The sequence below is a fragment of the Myiozetetes cayanensis genome, unplaced genomic scaffold, assembly GCF_022539395.1.
Source record: "Myiozetetes cayanensis isolate MyiCay16 unplaced genomic scaffold, myiCay2020 scf12, whole genome shotgun sequence".
NCBI classification, from domain to species: Eukaryota; Metazoa; Chordata; class Aves; order Passeriformes; family Tyrannidae; genus Myiozetetes; species Myiozetetes cayanensis.
In genome coordinates this window covers 2,041,185-2,056,961 of record NW_026086826.1, presented here as the reverse complement: position 1 = coordinate 2,056,961, position 15,777 = coordinate 2,041,185, and the positions used below count along the sequence as shown (strand labels likewise).

At 42.0% G+C, this 15,777-nt stretch overlaps 1 protein-coding gene across 1 annotated transcript in view; it reads left to right on the top strand.

Moving 5' to 3' along the window:
* Positions 1 to 14,182, top strand: part of PTGFR (prostaglandin F receptor) — a 67,212-nt gene extending 53,030 nt beyond the window's left edge. The window contains exon 18 of the mRNA XM_050307047.1: positions 12,013 to 14,182. Within this exon, the coding sequence (XP_050163004.1) occupies positions 12,013 to 12,315 (303 nt within the window). The 3' untranslated portion in view covers positions 12,316 to 14,182. The remainder of the gene's footprint in view (positions 1 to 12,012) is intronic.
* Positions 14,183 to 15,777: the final 1,595 nt, after the last annotated feature.

Genomic DNA, 15,777 nt, shown 5'->3' with positions numbered 1-15,777 from the left:
ATCACCACCTTTACCTTAAGATTACTGCAGATCTGTAGCATTTTTCAGAAGCAGAGCCCGTGGTGTGGTTTATGTGGAGCTCTGCCTGGAGCTGTTGGACAGGGACTTCCTTCTGATATTTTTTTTTCTTTTGATTTCTTTCCTGAAGCTCCATTTCATTTGTTTCTCAAAAATGAGCAGCTTTTTCAAGTTTCCTGCCACTGTGAGGGAATCTTTCCTTAATGAAGTATGAGAAGGAGGGGGGAAACATGGATCTCCTTTTGAGGAACTGAGAGCAGGAGGGAATTCAGAAAAAAAGGGCAACAAGTGAAATTCATGAGTTTTATAATAACATACATAGCCAATGATTTGCAGAGGCACATTTGTTCTGACAGTCCAAATAATTTAGCTTTGTGGAGGTTAATTGCAGGTAGATATGTTCTGAAGATATTAACATCTCTGCATAGTGTCATCTTTTCTCATCCTTGCTAGAGCCTTAGCCCTTTGCCAGGGGTATGTGAATTTTGCTGGATAAATTTGGTCCCTAGGGGCTGGATTCCCAGAGCAAGTAGCTGGGCTGGAGCATTTAGTGACGAGCACCTCTGATGAAATGGATTGTTATATAAAGCTGGTGTTTGGCTGTGACTTGACATCTGGCCTGTCATGAAACGCCTTGGTTTTGGAGCTGTGTTTGTGTGAGCAAATTCTGACTTCAGCACGTCATATTCTGTAGGGCTCAAGGGATAAACGTATTCTAAATTTTGGTTTTGGAGTAGCAAAGAGAACTGCCTGTAACTGTGGGCAGGAGGGATCTGTTTCAGAGGAGTAGGAACAAATTGTGATATGGAGAAATTTCTAATCTTTCTCATGTGTGGAACACAGTCTTAGCCTGAGAAAAATACTTTTACATTCACATTATTCTTGTTAAGATCTTTTTCCATGCAGTTATCTGATTCATTTCATTCCGGTTTTACCTCCCCTATACAGCAGAAAATAGCCACTTTCTTTTTTTTTTTTTTTTTTTGGAAAGAGCTCAGCTGTTTATTTCACATGATTAAATCAACTCTTATTTATTCAGTTGCATATTTTACCGCTTAGATTAATTTCTGTCAGTCCCTTCTCATGCAATCTCTTCCCTTTCCAATTTGTGTCACTAACTGTGCCTCTCTGAACTTGCTCTGACTTCTCCTTGTCCTCAGGTTGTCTCGTGCAGCGGGGCTTGGTGGCTGGTTTTCCTGCACCTAGGAAAATTGTTCAGCTTACAATTTACTGAGCCAGTAGGAGCTGCTGGAGCTGCTCCACCCCATCCCACCCTGCTTGCCCCACCAGCTGTTTTGGGTGCAGAGTCAGGCTCAGTTGATACGTGCTGATGGAGGTCACTTTGTGACAGGTTTTTCACTAAGTCAGTCCTAGCTGCATACAGTGTAAGGTATTTTGGTGTACAGGGCAGTCTGTGTACATCTCATTTGGGTGTTTTTGCATGTGTAGTCACGTCCACACATGCCCAGTGACGCTTTCCCAGGAGTTCATAGCCCTGTTACCCTTGAGGTCTCTCCCTCCGTTCTTGTTTTCCATCTTTTTTTTTAATAAGCTGTCAGTTTAAATTCCTGTTCTGTTACCTTTTATGTTTAGTGGGCATCAGGTATTAATGCATAATGGGCACCATGTGTTAATATTGCTGGTTGTATTGTCCCTACAACCAAAGAATTACTTAGAAATGAATCTCTCGTGACTACTGGTGGTTTCTCATGATCAGAAAGTGCAGCTGAGGAGAAGCAGAGAGGTGTCCCAAAATGCAGACCCACTCTCTGCCAGTGAGGGCCTTGTCACCTGTGCAGCACAGCCCCTCAGATCTCACTGATGGCTGCTCTGCAGAAGTGTGTTCTTGTCTTACAGGTTCTCAGTCAAAGCTGCAGCCTCTGAGAGCTTGTTGTGCCTGCACAGGCACTGTCCACAGGGAGAGTGATCTTTCCTTTTGAAAAAGAGTAAATTAGGCTTGCGATTTCCAGCCATGTGTTTGTGAAGACTGAAGGAGGAGATACCCTTAAATATGTTTAGCTAACCTTGCAGCTTTGAATGCTGTCGTAAGCTTTCAGAGGGGAAAAAACCACACTTCGTTGCTTTCAAGATTCAGATTTTAAAGAGGATAATCAGTGATAGTTACTAGGCTTGTGCTGGCTTTTGTGGTTGAATTCTTGCTGGAGGGGTTGTCTGCTGACACCCTACAAAGATGGGATGTGTTGGCAGATGTTTGTTGGGTCCTTGTTGGATGCTGTCATTGCATCTCTGAGGATGGGTGCAAGCCCATCTCAGGGGCCCCCTGCTGCCACAGTGGTTTTAGTGAATGAACCAGTTTCTTAGGGAAAGGAAAAAAAGGTTTTTGCCATCAGCAGGCCTGCTGGATACACCTCTACTTCTAGCCCAAAGCATCAACACAATAATGGTTATTTTTGACTGTAGGCAGTAATTTCTCTTCCAGGCCTTGCTGTGTCAGGAGAGATCAGGAGGGGCAGTTTGAATGAATAAAATGCTCACTGGGTTCCTCTGGAAAGAAGAATCTCATGAGTTTGCTTGTCTTTTGAGCTGCACTCTCAGAGAAAGGGCTCTCACTCTCCCTCCTGTCGTGCTCCTTTGATTGCTTGCTGAGTTTCCTAATATATCCATTAACACTGTGCAAATTCAATTACTCTTCTTGCCTGAATTCCTCAGAATGAGCCTCTGATACTCAGGGTTAAATTGCTGAAAGGTTACTGCCATTGCTAATAGTATGGGCCAAAAGGTAATTTGAAATAAATAACTAATTTTAGGATTCAAGAGGAAAGAGAACACTAATTAGAATTGAAGTTTTTGTTAGGCTCAAGACACAAGTGCCTTTCCAGCTTAGTTTCCCCTGGAATAAGGTTTAATCAGCAACTCAGACAATTTGAGTGTGCTTTTGTATGTGCCCATGAAAATATTCCATGGAAAGGATTTGCAGGTGTCTGCAGAGAGAGCAACAGAGTTTAATACACATTTAAAAATTCAATCCACCTGTTCAGATGGGTTTCTGTGATATTAGAAACCCTTGGATAAGATGCTCATGCCTTTTTTTGTGTGTGTTGGTTATAGAGATCTTTCTTTTATTTTGGATGAAATGAAAGGCACAGCTGGCAAATTTCCTCCAGGTTAGATGAGAAATGGAATGAGCTTAGTTTTAGAGTGTACCCACCTGAAATGATAATTTCAGAGGTACTGTTGTGGTGTTCAGAACTGGCCTGTTCCTATTTTCCTCTTTTATAGTACATAGAGATCTTACAGGCCTTATTCTTTCTGAGAAATATGAATCATTTAAAAAAAAAAATGTTTATAAGTGTGGGCCAGGGCGTAGTTTATCACAGAGTGCTTAGAAACTCTATATTAATTGTGGTTATATTTGTAATTCAAGTGTTTACCTCCCTCTCCCAGAAGTCAGGGAGCTGAGCAGCTGAAATCCTCTCTGAACAGGAAAGCAGTGCTGGAGAAGGACGGGACAGTGGTGATGATATGAACCAGGGGAGGAAGAAAGGCTGAGACTGACAGATTGCCCTTCACCAGAGGCTTTGGGGGAAGCATAAATATAGTTTTTGTTATCTGTGTTTACTCGGGCTGTTTGGAAAAACTTACGTAAAGCCTCTTCTGAAAATGCAGTGCCATCAAAGTCCAGTAAGATTGTTTTGGAGAGGGAAAAAGTAGGGAAGGCAGGTTGTGAGTCGTGGGAGAACATGGCATTTTCCAAATAATGTTCTGGTTTTCTTTCGTAGTTTGTTCCTTCTTTATTTTTAAATTTTTAAATTTAAATTAATTTTCAAATTAAACTATGAAGATCTATAAAATTGAAACATAGTTCCAAACAGATGTGGCTTTCACAGAAACTTCTCATATTTTTTTCAGTTTTGAAGTTACCACCTCAAAAAAATCAAAATTTTCCAAGCATCACCCAAATAAATTTGCCATTCGTAACCTCTGGTTATTTATTCAGTTGGTAAATTTTTTGGATTCTGTGCTAGATATTAAAAAGTCAGTTTGACATACATTCCATTGTTTGGTATAAGAGAATTCTCCCTATTTCCTAGATATTACACTTATTCAGGCCTTTCTTACTTGAAAATATCATACACTGCATAACCATCTTTGGAAAACGTCATACACAGCATAACCATTTTTGGATAGTTATTTTAGGAAAGTTTTTTTTTTTCCTGACTATCTAAACGCTTTAAATGGTAAAGTTGTTGCTGAAAAGTCTCAGGGACAAACACACTCACATGGGGCAACTCCAGAAAGTCCTTCCCCCTTGCCAGGTTCAATGGCAGACATCAGGGTGTGATCCAGATTCACATGTTCTGAGAGATAATCGCGGTGTTAATTCACAACTCAAGCTTGGTGTGGTGTCTGTAAATGCTTTCTGGTAGAAGTTGGTTGTCTCAGTAGCACCGTAGAATTTGTTGATGTGTGAGAGGAAGGGCTGAACTGCAGTTTGGGTTGGAAGCTGTGTTAGGACCACCAGCAGCACATGGGTACGTGGGGATGAAGATGCTTGTGCTGGGAAGGACGTGACTGGCTGTGCTCCCATCTGCTTCACTGCGTGGAAAAAGGGGAAGGTGAAGCAGGAAGGAGGTGAGGATCCATGTAAATGGTAGCAATTTGGGTTAGGATTTACAGTTCATTAGTGAATTGGAAATAAAATTGAATCTGTGTTTTACCAGGAGTGCAGGAGTACTGAGAGACAGATCACTCCTAGATGGAGACTTGATTTTTCTCTTCCCTCTTCCACCTGAAAGGTGGTCCAGCTGCAAAACAGTCCCTTTCAATTTATTTGCCAACATCAAAGGAAAAAGTAATTGTGAATTACATATTCCAGCTTGGAAAATATATTGCTAATTTATTAGCCTTGATATTTCTGTTGATGGCTTCTTAGTTTACTTCTCCAGAATGATATAGAGACTAAGTCACTTTAACAAAGGTGATTTAAAAAAAAAAAAACACAACAACGTGAAAGCAACACGTGGTGTCTTCCTTTGCCTCCAGCCAGGTTTTCAAACACTGCAAATCACCAAGTCATTGGGTGACTGTGATTCTAATCCTTCTTCAGCGAGGACAAGAGTGCCAAGGGAGGTTTAGATCAGAAATTAGGAAAACACTTCTTCGTTGAAAGGGTGACCAGGCGTTGAAATGGGCTGGCCAGGGATATGCTGGAATCACCATCCCTGAAAGTGTTCAGAAGGCTGTGGATGTGGCACTTGGGCATCTGGTTTAGATAGAGGTGAACACCGTGGTGCTGAGTAAATGGTTGGATTTGATGATCTTAGAGGTCTTTCCCAACCTCAATGATTCTGTGACATTCTGTGACACTCAAGAAGATTTCATTTTCCCCCACTGTGTATGTTCCATACACGATAAACATTAAATATAATTACAGCTGAACATACCTTTATTTTTTTTCCTCAGATACTTAAACTGGATGTCTGACTCTCCATGGGTAGGAAATAGAGCAGGTTCTTTACTTTTTTAGACCTGTTGTTAATAGAGGTCTTGCAGGCTTGGTCACACATCAAAGCTATCTGCAGTCCTGAATTCTAGAAGAGGTGGAGACCATTGTGTATCGTGACTGACTCACTCTGAATTTCTTCTCTCCCTTCTTTTAACGCTTCTAATATGTGTGGATATCTCTGGATTTGGTGGTACCTGCCCTGAAAACCACTGGGTATGTGACATTCCTCTGAAATCAGGGAGGGACCCTTAGAGAGTTCAGCCCAACTCTTGGGTTCTTAGACAAAAGAAGCACAGAGGAGGGAATTTAAAAAAATGGCCAGGTAAGAACTGGCAGATCCTGCATTCCCTGTGGAGCATCTTCTTCTCAGGTTCTCTATATATTGTGGGTTTTTTCTCCATTCAGACAGTTCTCTTTCTCCCCAGTGTTGTGTGTTATTTGTGATTCTGTATTTGGGCATTTGTCAGGTATTAGTGAGAGAAGTTCTGCTGCTCCTAAATAAATGAGACCATTTATTTAACCATTAAAAATGGGAGGTTTTTTCCAAATGAGTGTAAAAATCTGGAAAAGGAAAGCAACAATAAAGAAGTAATAGATCATTTCCAGGATTTGAAGCTTTACCCAACTGACTCTTAATGGAAGAATAAAAGGATCCCAAATATCTATAGTCCTTGCATCCCTAAATAGTTAAGGAAATAAGGAAACAGGGCTGTCAGACCAAGATAGAAATATTTGGATTATTTAGGAGGAACAAAGAGAGGTGGCCTGGAATGCTTCATTCAAGCCCAACCTGAATTTATGCTACTGCAAAACAGATACAAATAGGTAGTGTCTAAGGGGAAAGCTGACAGAAAATAAAGACTTCTCTTTCAGTTAATGTTTGCAAGTTTATGCACAAAACCCCCCAACACCTTCTGTTTATGAGGCTGACTTCATAATTGCATTCCTGCCTTTTATAGAGCGAGATAATGCCAAAAGCATTTAATAAAATACAAATAGTGAGTATAACGTTTGGCACTTCCCCTTTTTTTTTTTTTTCAGTAATTTTGAGAAGTTCTTGCATACAGAAAAATCTCGTTTCAGGCTGTTTACAGAGGGTTTGTTCAGAACATAGAATCACAGAATCACAGAATCATAGAATTGACCAGGTTGGAAAAGCCCTCTGAGATCATCAAGTCCAACCCTTGATCCAACCCTGCCATGGTTCCCAGCCCATGGCACTGATGCCACATCCAGTCTGTCCTTAAACACCCCCAGGGATGGTGATTCCACCCCCTCCTTGGGCAGCCCCTTCCAATGGATAATCACTCTCTCTGTAAAGAATTTCTTCCTGATGTCCAACCTAAACCTACCCTGGCACAGCTTAAGGCCGAGCCCTCTTGCCCTAAACATGTGTTGTCGTGCATAAATATTTTGTACAGAGGCTAAATAAACTTCTATAAAATAATTTGGCAATCCCAGCTGCCTCTGGTAATTCAAATCTTTTCTGTTGCTTCCCCATTTGGGTTCTCTTTGGATTCTCTTTGTACTGTCTGTGATCCTGACAGGGGAAAGCTCTTCCTCAGGCTCGCTGTTTTTATCAGGATAATAATCAAACTTACACGTTTAAGGATGTGTGTCATGGCAGGTAGTAATCACCATCCTCGATTTACCTGTTTTGGACCAGAACTTGATTTTGGGAGTTAGACACGGATTTTTCCCCAGCTGGATGGTGAGCCAGTGGATCCACTCTTTAATTTTTGGCATTATTACTTTGTCACAGAAGTATACATGAGAGAAAAGGAGATTGCCTTGTCCTGCTGCTACTTCTCAAGAGCTGATCCTGCCAAACTTTTCCACAAGGAATTATTTCATATACTGTTCAAAGTACCTTCTGGACTTTAATGTGAAGGAAAACTTGCTCATGTATTTTTTTTTTTCGTCTACAATTCCTTTTTAATTTGACGTTTTCTATAAAATTACTACGCTCAGTTAAAATTTAAGTGCTGGGCTGAACGATCATCTGGCATACAAAAGCTGAAGATGTGGTTCATGTTTCTCTTCTAGAAAGGGAAAGGAAAACATCAGGGGGAAAACACGTTGCAGATGAAGAACATAGAAAGCATTCTGGGGCATAAGTAGAACAGTGTGTGTGCTAACATTTTGATGGAGTAGTGCATTGCATATTTCTTGGAAGCCCTTGTTTTTACACTGACTTAGAGACTCACATTAAAAAAAAAAACCAGAATGGAGCATGCTCAGCTTTTTTGCAGTAAATGTGTGGTTTATGTACTGCAAGATCTGTGTAACAACGATACAGGCAATTTGCTGTCAGTGTTTCTTTTCTAATAGCTGTTCTTAGGAGATATAAAATGGTACGTAAAATGAGAAGATCAATGCATATTTATTTCTCTCTCCCCCTATTTTGCAGTTTTTTTCCCTTAAAATTTGTGTTTATATACAGAGTGTCATCTTGTGTGATCTCTGGCCTATTAGCAGGCTGCAGCTTTTGTAGCATGAATATGCAAGTTCCAAAAACTTCTGGAAATTCAAAATAAGTATACATTTTTGTGTTTTCGTGGAGTGGGACACAATCAGTAAAGTTCTGCCTTGAGTCCTGTGTGGTTTGGGAGAAGGGGATTTATTTGCACCTCTGGGTTCAGTGTAGGCCTTAGCGACAAAATATAAATACTCTGCAAATACTGAAAAATCCATGGACTTTATTCCATTAATGGAAATCTTCTGAACTGCTTGTAAGGAAATCCAGAGGAAGAGGAAGAGGTTTGGGAGGGTCTGCAAGGTTCCCACAGGGAAGTGGAGCCTGAAGGCTGAGCAGAGGACGAGAATTTCCGATATTTACCCGCTCTGCTTTCCATGCCAATCTCTCGGTGGCTGGATTTTATCCAGTCTCCTGAAGTCAAGGGTAGAACCTGGATTTAGAGCTTAGGTGCTGAAATGCATCAAAGTGGCGTTTTTTGTCTTATTTCCTAGCCAGCTGTGAAGTCTGCTGCTTGTTTGGACCGGCTGTCCTTGAGGAGCAGCAGGAATGTGACGGAGCAGCACAGCCACCCAGCCTTGCTGGTTGTTCTCCTGGAGCCCCGACTGGAGGGGAAATGAAATTAGTGCTGTTTACCTTTGGAGAGTGGTGAGAAGCTTTGGAGCTTTCAGTTTGTTGCCCTGAACTTTGTTCTCGGGGGCAGTGGCAGTTCCCCAGCGCTAGGAGGGAGACTGAAGAAGTCAGCAATTTCAAAACGTTCCTAAAAAATCTTCCATCGGACTTCCTGGAGCTTGCAAAGCGAGCCTTGGTTTTAGTGAGGCTTAAAATCGGACAGAAAGTATGGAGAAGTTTCATGTGTTAAGTCCTTGCTTGGCACAGATTTGATTTCTCTTTATTTTTAGGGACAGGGAATTCTCAGGTCTTGCCTTAAACCAGTAAGGACTAATATGATTCACAGACATATCTTACAGGCAGGTACCCTTGGTTTAAAAAATTGCTTTTAGAGTTGTGCTTTCCTAAGCTCCTTTTCTAAAGAAAGTTTGAATTCTCTTGGTTACATCATGGGATACTTTCTTTTTTTATTTCTTTTTTTTTTTTTTGCAAACCAGAGAGACAAACTACAGCTGCTTTCATATAAACACTGAATAAATCAGCAAAGTGCTACTTGGATTCTTACATGTCTAAATAGGTTAGAAAATGTCATGGGTTACATTTGCTATTTACCAGCTGGAGGTTAATTTTTTTGAGTCATACTGCTGAATCTGCATGGGTACGAACTTGTGGACATCACAGGCAGTGAGATGTGATGCAGTTGTGTTCCCTTTCCTGCTTCCCCATTTGGGTACTACTGGCTTGTTCTGGCTGGCCTTGTTCTAGAAATCAGCAGATGGTTTTTAGGGCGTAGCCACCTCTTTGCACTGTTGGTGCAGTGGATTTCAGTTGATTTGCAGTTTTGTGATGTATTTTCTCAGAAGATATGAAAGAGCCTCCAGTACAAGTCTCTTTGGGAGTGAGAAGCTCTCTCACCTCATACTCAGAGGCTGTGGTGGTGACATGTACCCCTGCTCTGCCACAAGTGTTTTAGGATAAAAATGCTCGTGCTCGAGGCTGGAAAAGGCAGATTCTCTGTCTTAGTCCATTTCTGTATGGAAATCTCAGCCTTCAGCACTTCAGATATCTGGGATGTTATTTTATGTCAGTTGCAATGATAGAAGAAAGGAAATATGCTTTTAGTTTCTTCATAATATTCCCAAATAATGCAAGTAGTATGTCTAGAAAAATCTGTATTTTATGAAACAAAATTAGCAGTTAATCTAGGTTTTATCTTATTATTTCAAATACAGGGGTTCACAGCTGAATTGCTTAAGCAAGTGTCAGTGTACATAAAGCTCCATGTTCAGGAGAGGTAACTTGAATGTTCTGGATGAAGCTTCTCCAAGTGTCAGGATCCATAAATTACGTTTCAATATTCCTTACCCTGATTTATTTCATGTAAATCCATAATCAAAGCAGAGCTTTGTTATGTTGGCCCAGCAAGTTGAACAAATGAATAGATTCATTTAGAGGTGATTACTTCCAATTGGAAAGGAATCTCACAAGTTTGCTAGGTGACATGAGAGAAAATAACACAGCTTTACAAAATCTGGATGGCAACATCAACTGCTGCTTTTTTCATGAAATTGCCTTGCATTTGGCATTTATAAAGTACAGAATGTGAGAGAGGAACATCAGATGAGTTTTGAAGTCCATCAGGAAGCAGATTAGGAAGCTGTATGTGTGGATGAAGTCGAGAATGAGCTGTGTGGGATAAGGATGTTGGTCTGGGAGCTCTGTTGAGCTGCCATTTGCTGCTCAGTCCTCCTTGAATAATGAGTAAGGAACATTCTGAGTTTGGCTTGTGGTATTAGACCTCTAATAAATAAAATGTGGACTGCCCTGAAAAAACATCCCATGCAGAAGCCAAAGGGGTTGTTCAAGTTTGGGTGGGCTGCTGATGTCAGAGAGGAATGTGCCCGGTGGTTGTGGGGTGAAAAGCAGATTCAGGGAACTGGCTGGTGTTTGTGTTGGCTTGGTGCTCAGACATTCCTCCTCCTCCTCCTCACACCGGTTCCCAGCTGTGCTTCTGCCAGTCCCACCAGCTTCCCAAGCAATGTTCCTAGGGGATTTCTTTGCCTCTCCCACAGATGCCATACAGAAATGGGCAATCAAATGCTTAATCAAGCAGGTTCGGTGTCCTTTTGTGCATTCGCTTCGTTCCACTCGGGTTTATACTCAGATGTGGTGACCTGTGAGCTGTAGGTAGGGTCTGGGAATACAGAGGAGCGTTTAAAAAGGAGTAAAATAGGTTTGCTGGAATGTTGAGCTTTAGTTTTCTCTTATCATTCGTTTTAGGGTTTTTTTGTTGCTGTTTTTTTTTTTTTTTTCCAGTGTACCTTTTTGAAAACACAGCTCTCTGCACTTGGACAGACTGACCCTACCTTTCATGGCCCAATAAATCAGTGTACCCATAGCATCAGTTGTAAAATACCCTGTTTCTTGGTTAAATAACTATCACTTTAAAGGCCTTGGAACTGAAAGCCTTACAGTGTTTCATCTTTCTACCAAAAAAGTCTTCATGTGCTTTGAACATTAATAAGATAATTTACCACCTTATGGCAGATTCCTGGCTTTGCAGGTCAGGCTCTCCTCACACAGGCACTCAGGTTACAAACCCTCAGTGGCAGACAGCCTGGAAAGGAGGTCTCTGCAGAGCAGGGGGGTCAGGCACAGCTTGCTGGGCTGGTGTAGCCCTTGGGTGTCCTCTGCCACCTGCAGTCCTGACCAGCTGCTCTGGAAGATGCCTCCACCACGGGAAACTTGGCTCTGGTGGTGTTCTTGCTTCTGTCCCTGTGCAGCACCTCCAGAGGTGAATGAAACCCATCTGTGTCTCCACTGGCAAGAGGAGGGGTATTGGTGGCTTTTGTCACCATGGCTTAAATTTTCCAATAAACCTCTAAATCCTGTCAGTAAATTATGCTCTGTTGCAGCTTAAAACATATGAATCTTCTTGCTGAAATCGAGCTGCTTTATTCCTTATGCAGCCTTTAATTAAGAAGATGTGAAAAAAACCTTTTATAAAAATGTTCTGACCTACTAGTGGCCTCTGCCCTTAAAATAAAACCCATCCCTGGAACAGTCTTGGCATGCTTTGTTAGCTCAGGTTCTGGATTAAGTTTTTATTTCTTGCTTAAATCACTCCCTGATTTTGGAGGGTATTCCCTGGCTGGTTGCCATCATCTGCTCCAAGTTGAGCAGGAGCAAGTCAGCAGAGCCACATGTGTGTCCTGGGTAAAACATGAGAGGATTTCTAGGATGGTAAATGTTACGTGCCTGGAGGTATTTACACTGGAACTGGGAGGCATTGCTGCTGTGAAGATGGGAGACGACGCTGAAACGGTGTCACTCATTTACCCGCTCTCTTGGTGTATTTTTTTTTTTTTGACATGTAATTTTAAAATACCCCATTTGCAGGTAATTTATGACGCGTGATTCTAAACCCTTCCGTTTCCAGGTGACCATGGCCCGAATTGGGATCAGCGAGGGCCGCTCCGGGGAGACGTGCGAGACCATCCTTTTCGCTCTCCGGATGGCCACGTGGAACCAGATCTTGGACCCCTGGGTGTACATCCTGCTCCGCAAGGCCGTGCTGAGGAACCTGTACAGGATCACGAGGGGCTGCTGCGGCGTGCACATCGTCAACCTGCACGTGTGGGAGCTCAGCTCCATCAAGAACTCTCTGAAGGTCGCAGCGATATCCGAGTCGCCGAGTTCCAAACAGGTGAACCTGCAGCCGCTCAGCTCGATGGGACAGTGAAAGTTTGACACAGCCTGTGAAGAGACGGTGGAGGCAGCACCTTGCAGTGAATTCCAAGGCTCGGTGGTTTGGCACATGTTTTGAATTGTCAGTGGTTTGATGTTGCTATTCCAAGAGGTGCCCTTGAATGTTTTAATTCTTTCTGGGATGCGTCCCTTCCAAAAATGGGAGTGGAGTGATAAATCATCCCTTCCAGGTATTGAAGTGAACGGGGCTCCTTATAAAACTCCCTGCCAAACCCGTTGCCTTAGAAGGTTTCTTAAGACTGGATGCAAGTGCAAAAGTGATTTCCAAGGTGATTTTTTTAAAGGAGTAGATTTTAACTACCAGAGGTAACCCCAAATCCTGTGCAGAATCACTGCTTTCTAGGATAAAGTCCAGTGTCCTTTCCATAAGGGCATTCTCTGCTTCTAGGCATTGAATTTACCAGCTGTATATATAAAAGACATTTTGCTTGTGCCTAGTTTATGAAATGAGCCACTTTGCTTGGTTCATTGACTTGACCTCTTGATTATTCCGTGAATTTTTGGGAGAGCTGCAAACTTCCATCAGTGCAATTGTTCCTTTCAGCTCACTGACAAAACCCAAGGATTCCCGTGGGAACACAGGAGCAGATCAGCTCAGCTTGCTTAGTTACATTTTCAGATTCATCTGTGAGTTTTTAGTCCTTTCAACAAATTTTGATGAAACAAACAGGCATAAAGCAGTGGTTAGTCCGTAAAAATAGGTTTTCCCCTCCCTCCCAGAGCTGAAGGACAGTTCTGGAAGTGTTCCCTTAGTGCATATACTGAAACGCTCACGTGGTAGCTCTGCTTCATTTGTGAAAGGTCACGTGTGTCTGGTGAAAATGTGTGTGACCAAATGGACAGCTCTGCAGGGGACTGCTCTGGGAGCAGGGCTTTGCTTGGGAAAGCTGAATGCTCAGCTTTTGCAGGGTCTGTGTCTGAAGAGCTGAGCACATTCACTGTATTTGAAGGTACCAGGAGGTTTCCAGGACTTCACACAGAAGGCTCTTCACCTTTGATGCTGCTAAAAGAAGCTTTGGTTTTTGGGACTGTGTGCTGTTCAGAAGCAAAACATGAGAGGTGGTGTTTTAGGATTAAAAGATCTATTTTTATTTTTATCTACTTAACTTCAAATAACTACATTAGTGAAGTGTTGTTATGTTTGAACAAAGTAGTTAAAACCAGATTTCACCAAGAAGACAGTCTGAGGGACCAAAACTATTCACAAAGTACGAATTCTTGTTGTATGTGAGAATAGTTTAAGTCAGAAAATAAAAAAAACCCAAAAGGTTTAAATATTTCTTTTTTTTTTTTTTAAAGCTATTTCCTTTTTGTTTTAAAAAAGTTGAAAGATAAGTGGGTTAAATAACCCTGTAACGAAATGGCTTCGTTTACCCTAAAGAATTCCTGCGTGTGATTTATTTTCTCAGTCGTGGAGCTGATAAGCCGTGGACAGAGTTGTTGCTGGCGTAAAAGTTCTGCCCTGTTGCTTCTCGCGGGTTCTGCTGAAACCTGGGGGCGTTCAGTCAGTGCTCGGTTTGGCTTTTTCGTTTCGTGGGGCGTGATGTCAGTGTATCTGTTGATGTAAATTATTTGTTCCTTACGGGAGATTGTTGTTTTGGCAGCCGCAAAAAAAAAAAATGTTGGCCGGTAAATTGTTGAGGTGTTTGCTCGGTGAGTGAAGCTCGACAGTGTTGTGTTTTGTTATGTGAGTAAACGTAGCCCGTGTGGTTCGTACTGGTGGACTTGTGAACCAAACAGAAGTTTATTTGTATATGTGATTTCTTATATTTTTGTGTACTAAATACGTGTTGAATGTAAATTGTAAAGCCTCATTAAAGTTACCAAACTGTGTCCTGGGAGTTGTGGTATATTTTTGTGCAACAAAACAGAGATCCAAAGTTGTTAAAAATAATACTTGTGACAAAAACCCTCACTCTGGTTTCGAGGCAGGAGGGGATAGGAGGGGTTAGTGTTCCAACCCTGTGCTGTCAGGTGAGCAGCCCAGGGCAGCTGGTGGTCTGGAAAGGTCAAGTTCTGATGACACATTCTCAGGAGATGCAGATAGAAGTGGAGCTGAGGGAGTTCAGTGCTTGGGACAGAAGGCATTTTTAATCCAAATACCTGCCGTGTTTCACATACACTGTGAAACGTCCTGGAAAAAAAAAAAAAGCTGAGTTTTGCTGTTAATATTTTGTCTTGCTGAGTGATGTGATGGCCTGCAGAGGCAGCTCAGGGTACAGCCACCCTTGGAACTGTTACCACTGAAAGTGATTGGATTATCACTGTATTCCATCTCACAGGAGAGCCAGCAACATGCTGTGCTGTAGGATTAGTTACATATTTTATGGAATAGGAGATTATTAAAAAAAAAAAACAAAACAGTGGGATGGCTTCACATTAGGATGTGAGTATTGCCCAGGCAGGGAGCAAAGGACAGTCTGATTAGCAGTGTGCTGATGGTCCCTTCAGAGGCTGGGGAACGACCTGAGCAGTCATGAGCTGCCTATTTACTGCTGGCAATAATTAGTGCCTCCAGAGCAGGCAGGGGCAGTAAGTGCTCTGATGGGGGAAGAAAGTGAATCTCATTTCTGACTAATGACCAAAGAAATCCTCAGGGTGGGAGAATATTTTAACCTAATTGGGATCTTAAGCAATGGCAGGCTGTATAAGGGAGCACATTATCCTAAAATGAGGTCCCAGCCTGGGTGCAATAAACGTGCTGAAGCAAAGAAACCATCAGTAACCAGTTGCTCATCAGAGGGATTATGCAAATATCTGTGGTTTGTTACCTGGATACAGAGACAGAGAGCAAGGTTCGAGGCCTTTTAGATCTGATTCTTGAGACAAAGTGTCCACCTTGTGTGTTTATTTTCAGATATCTGTACATAAGTGTTTTTATTCGTTCAGGCTGATGTGTTGGGAGCAATTTCAGGAATGGCAGCATGTACCAGTTTTGTAGCCATGGAGATCCTTTGGAACAAGATGTTGGGACCTTCTGGATGTGCCAATACACTGCTCCAGGATGTTCTTGGAACAGCACTCCACTGACTAACAGACTGGCACGAGATTTAATTCTCAAAAACTTGGGTCCTGGGACAAGTGCACCAATCCCAAGGGGAGTTACAACACCTGGTGTGACTTTTGGTACATCCTAAAGACAACCCAGATGCTTTTCAATTCAAACTTCTGCAACCTGCCACCAGGAAAAATGGCAAAGCTTTCACTTCAACAAACAATGACTTTCAATTAAGTCTTGCTGCATAATATTGAGGGAAGTATTTAATCCTTGAACAAACGTTGTTTTCCTGCTGAATGTGAGTTCATTTTGATACTTGCTAGGAAATTTTTAAATACTAGTAGTGTAATGCTGTGTAAAAGGTGAGATAAAAGAGGGGCTGGTTAATATGAGTAGTTGCATCAGCACTTGCTGATTATTACAGGATTCTTAACTGTA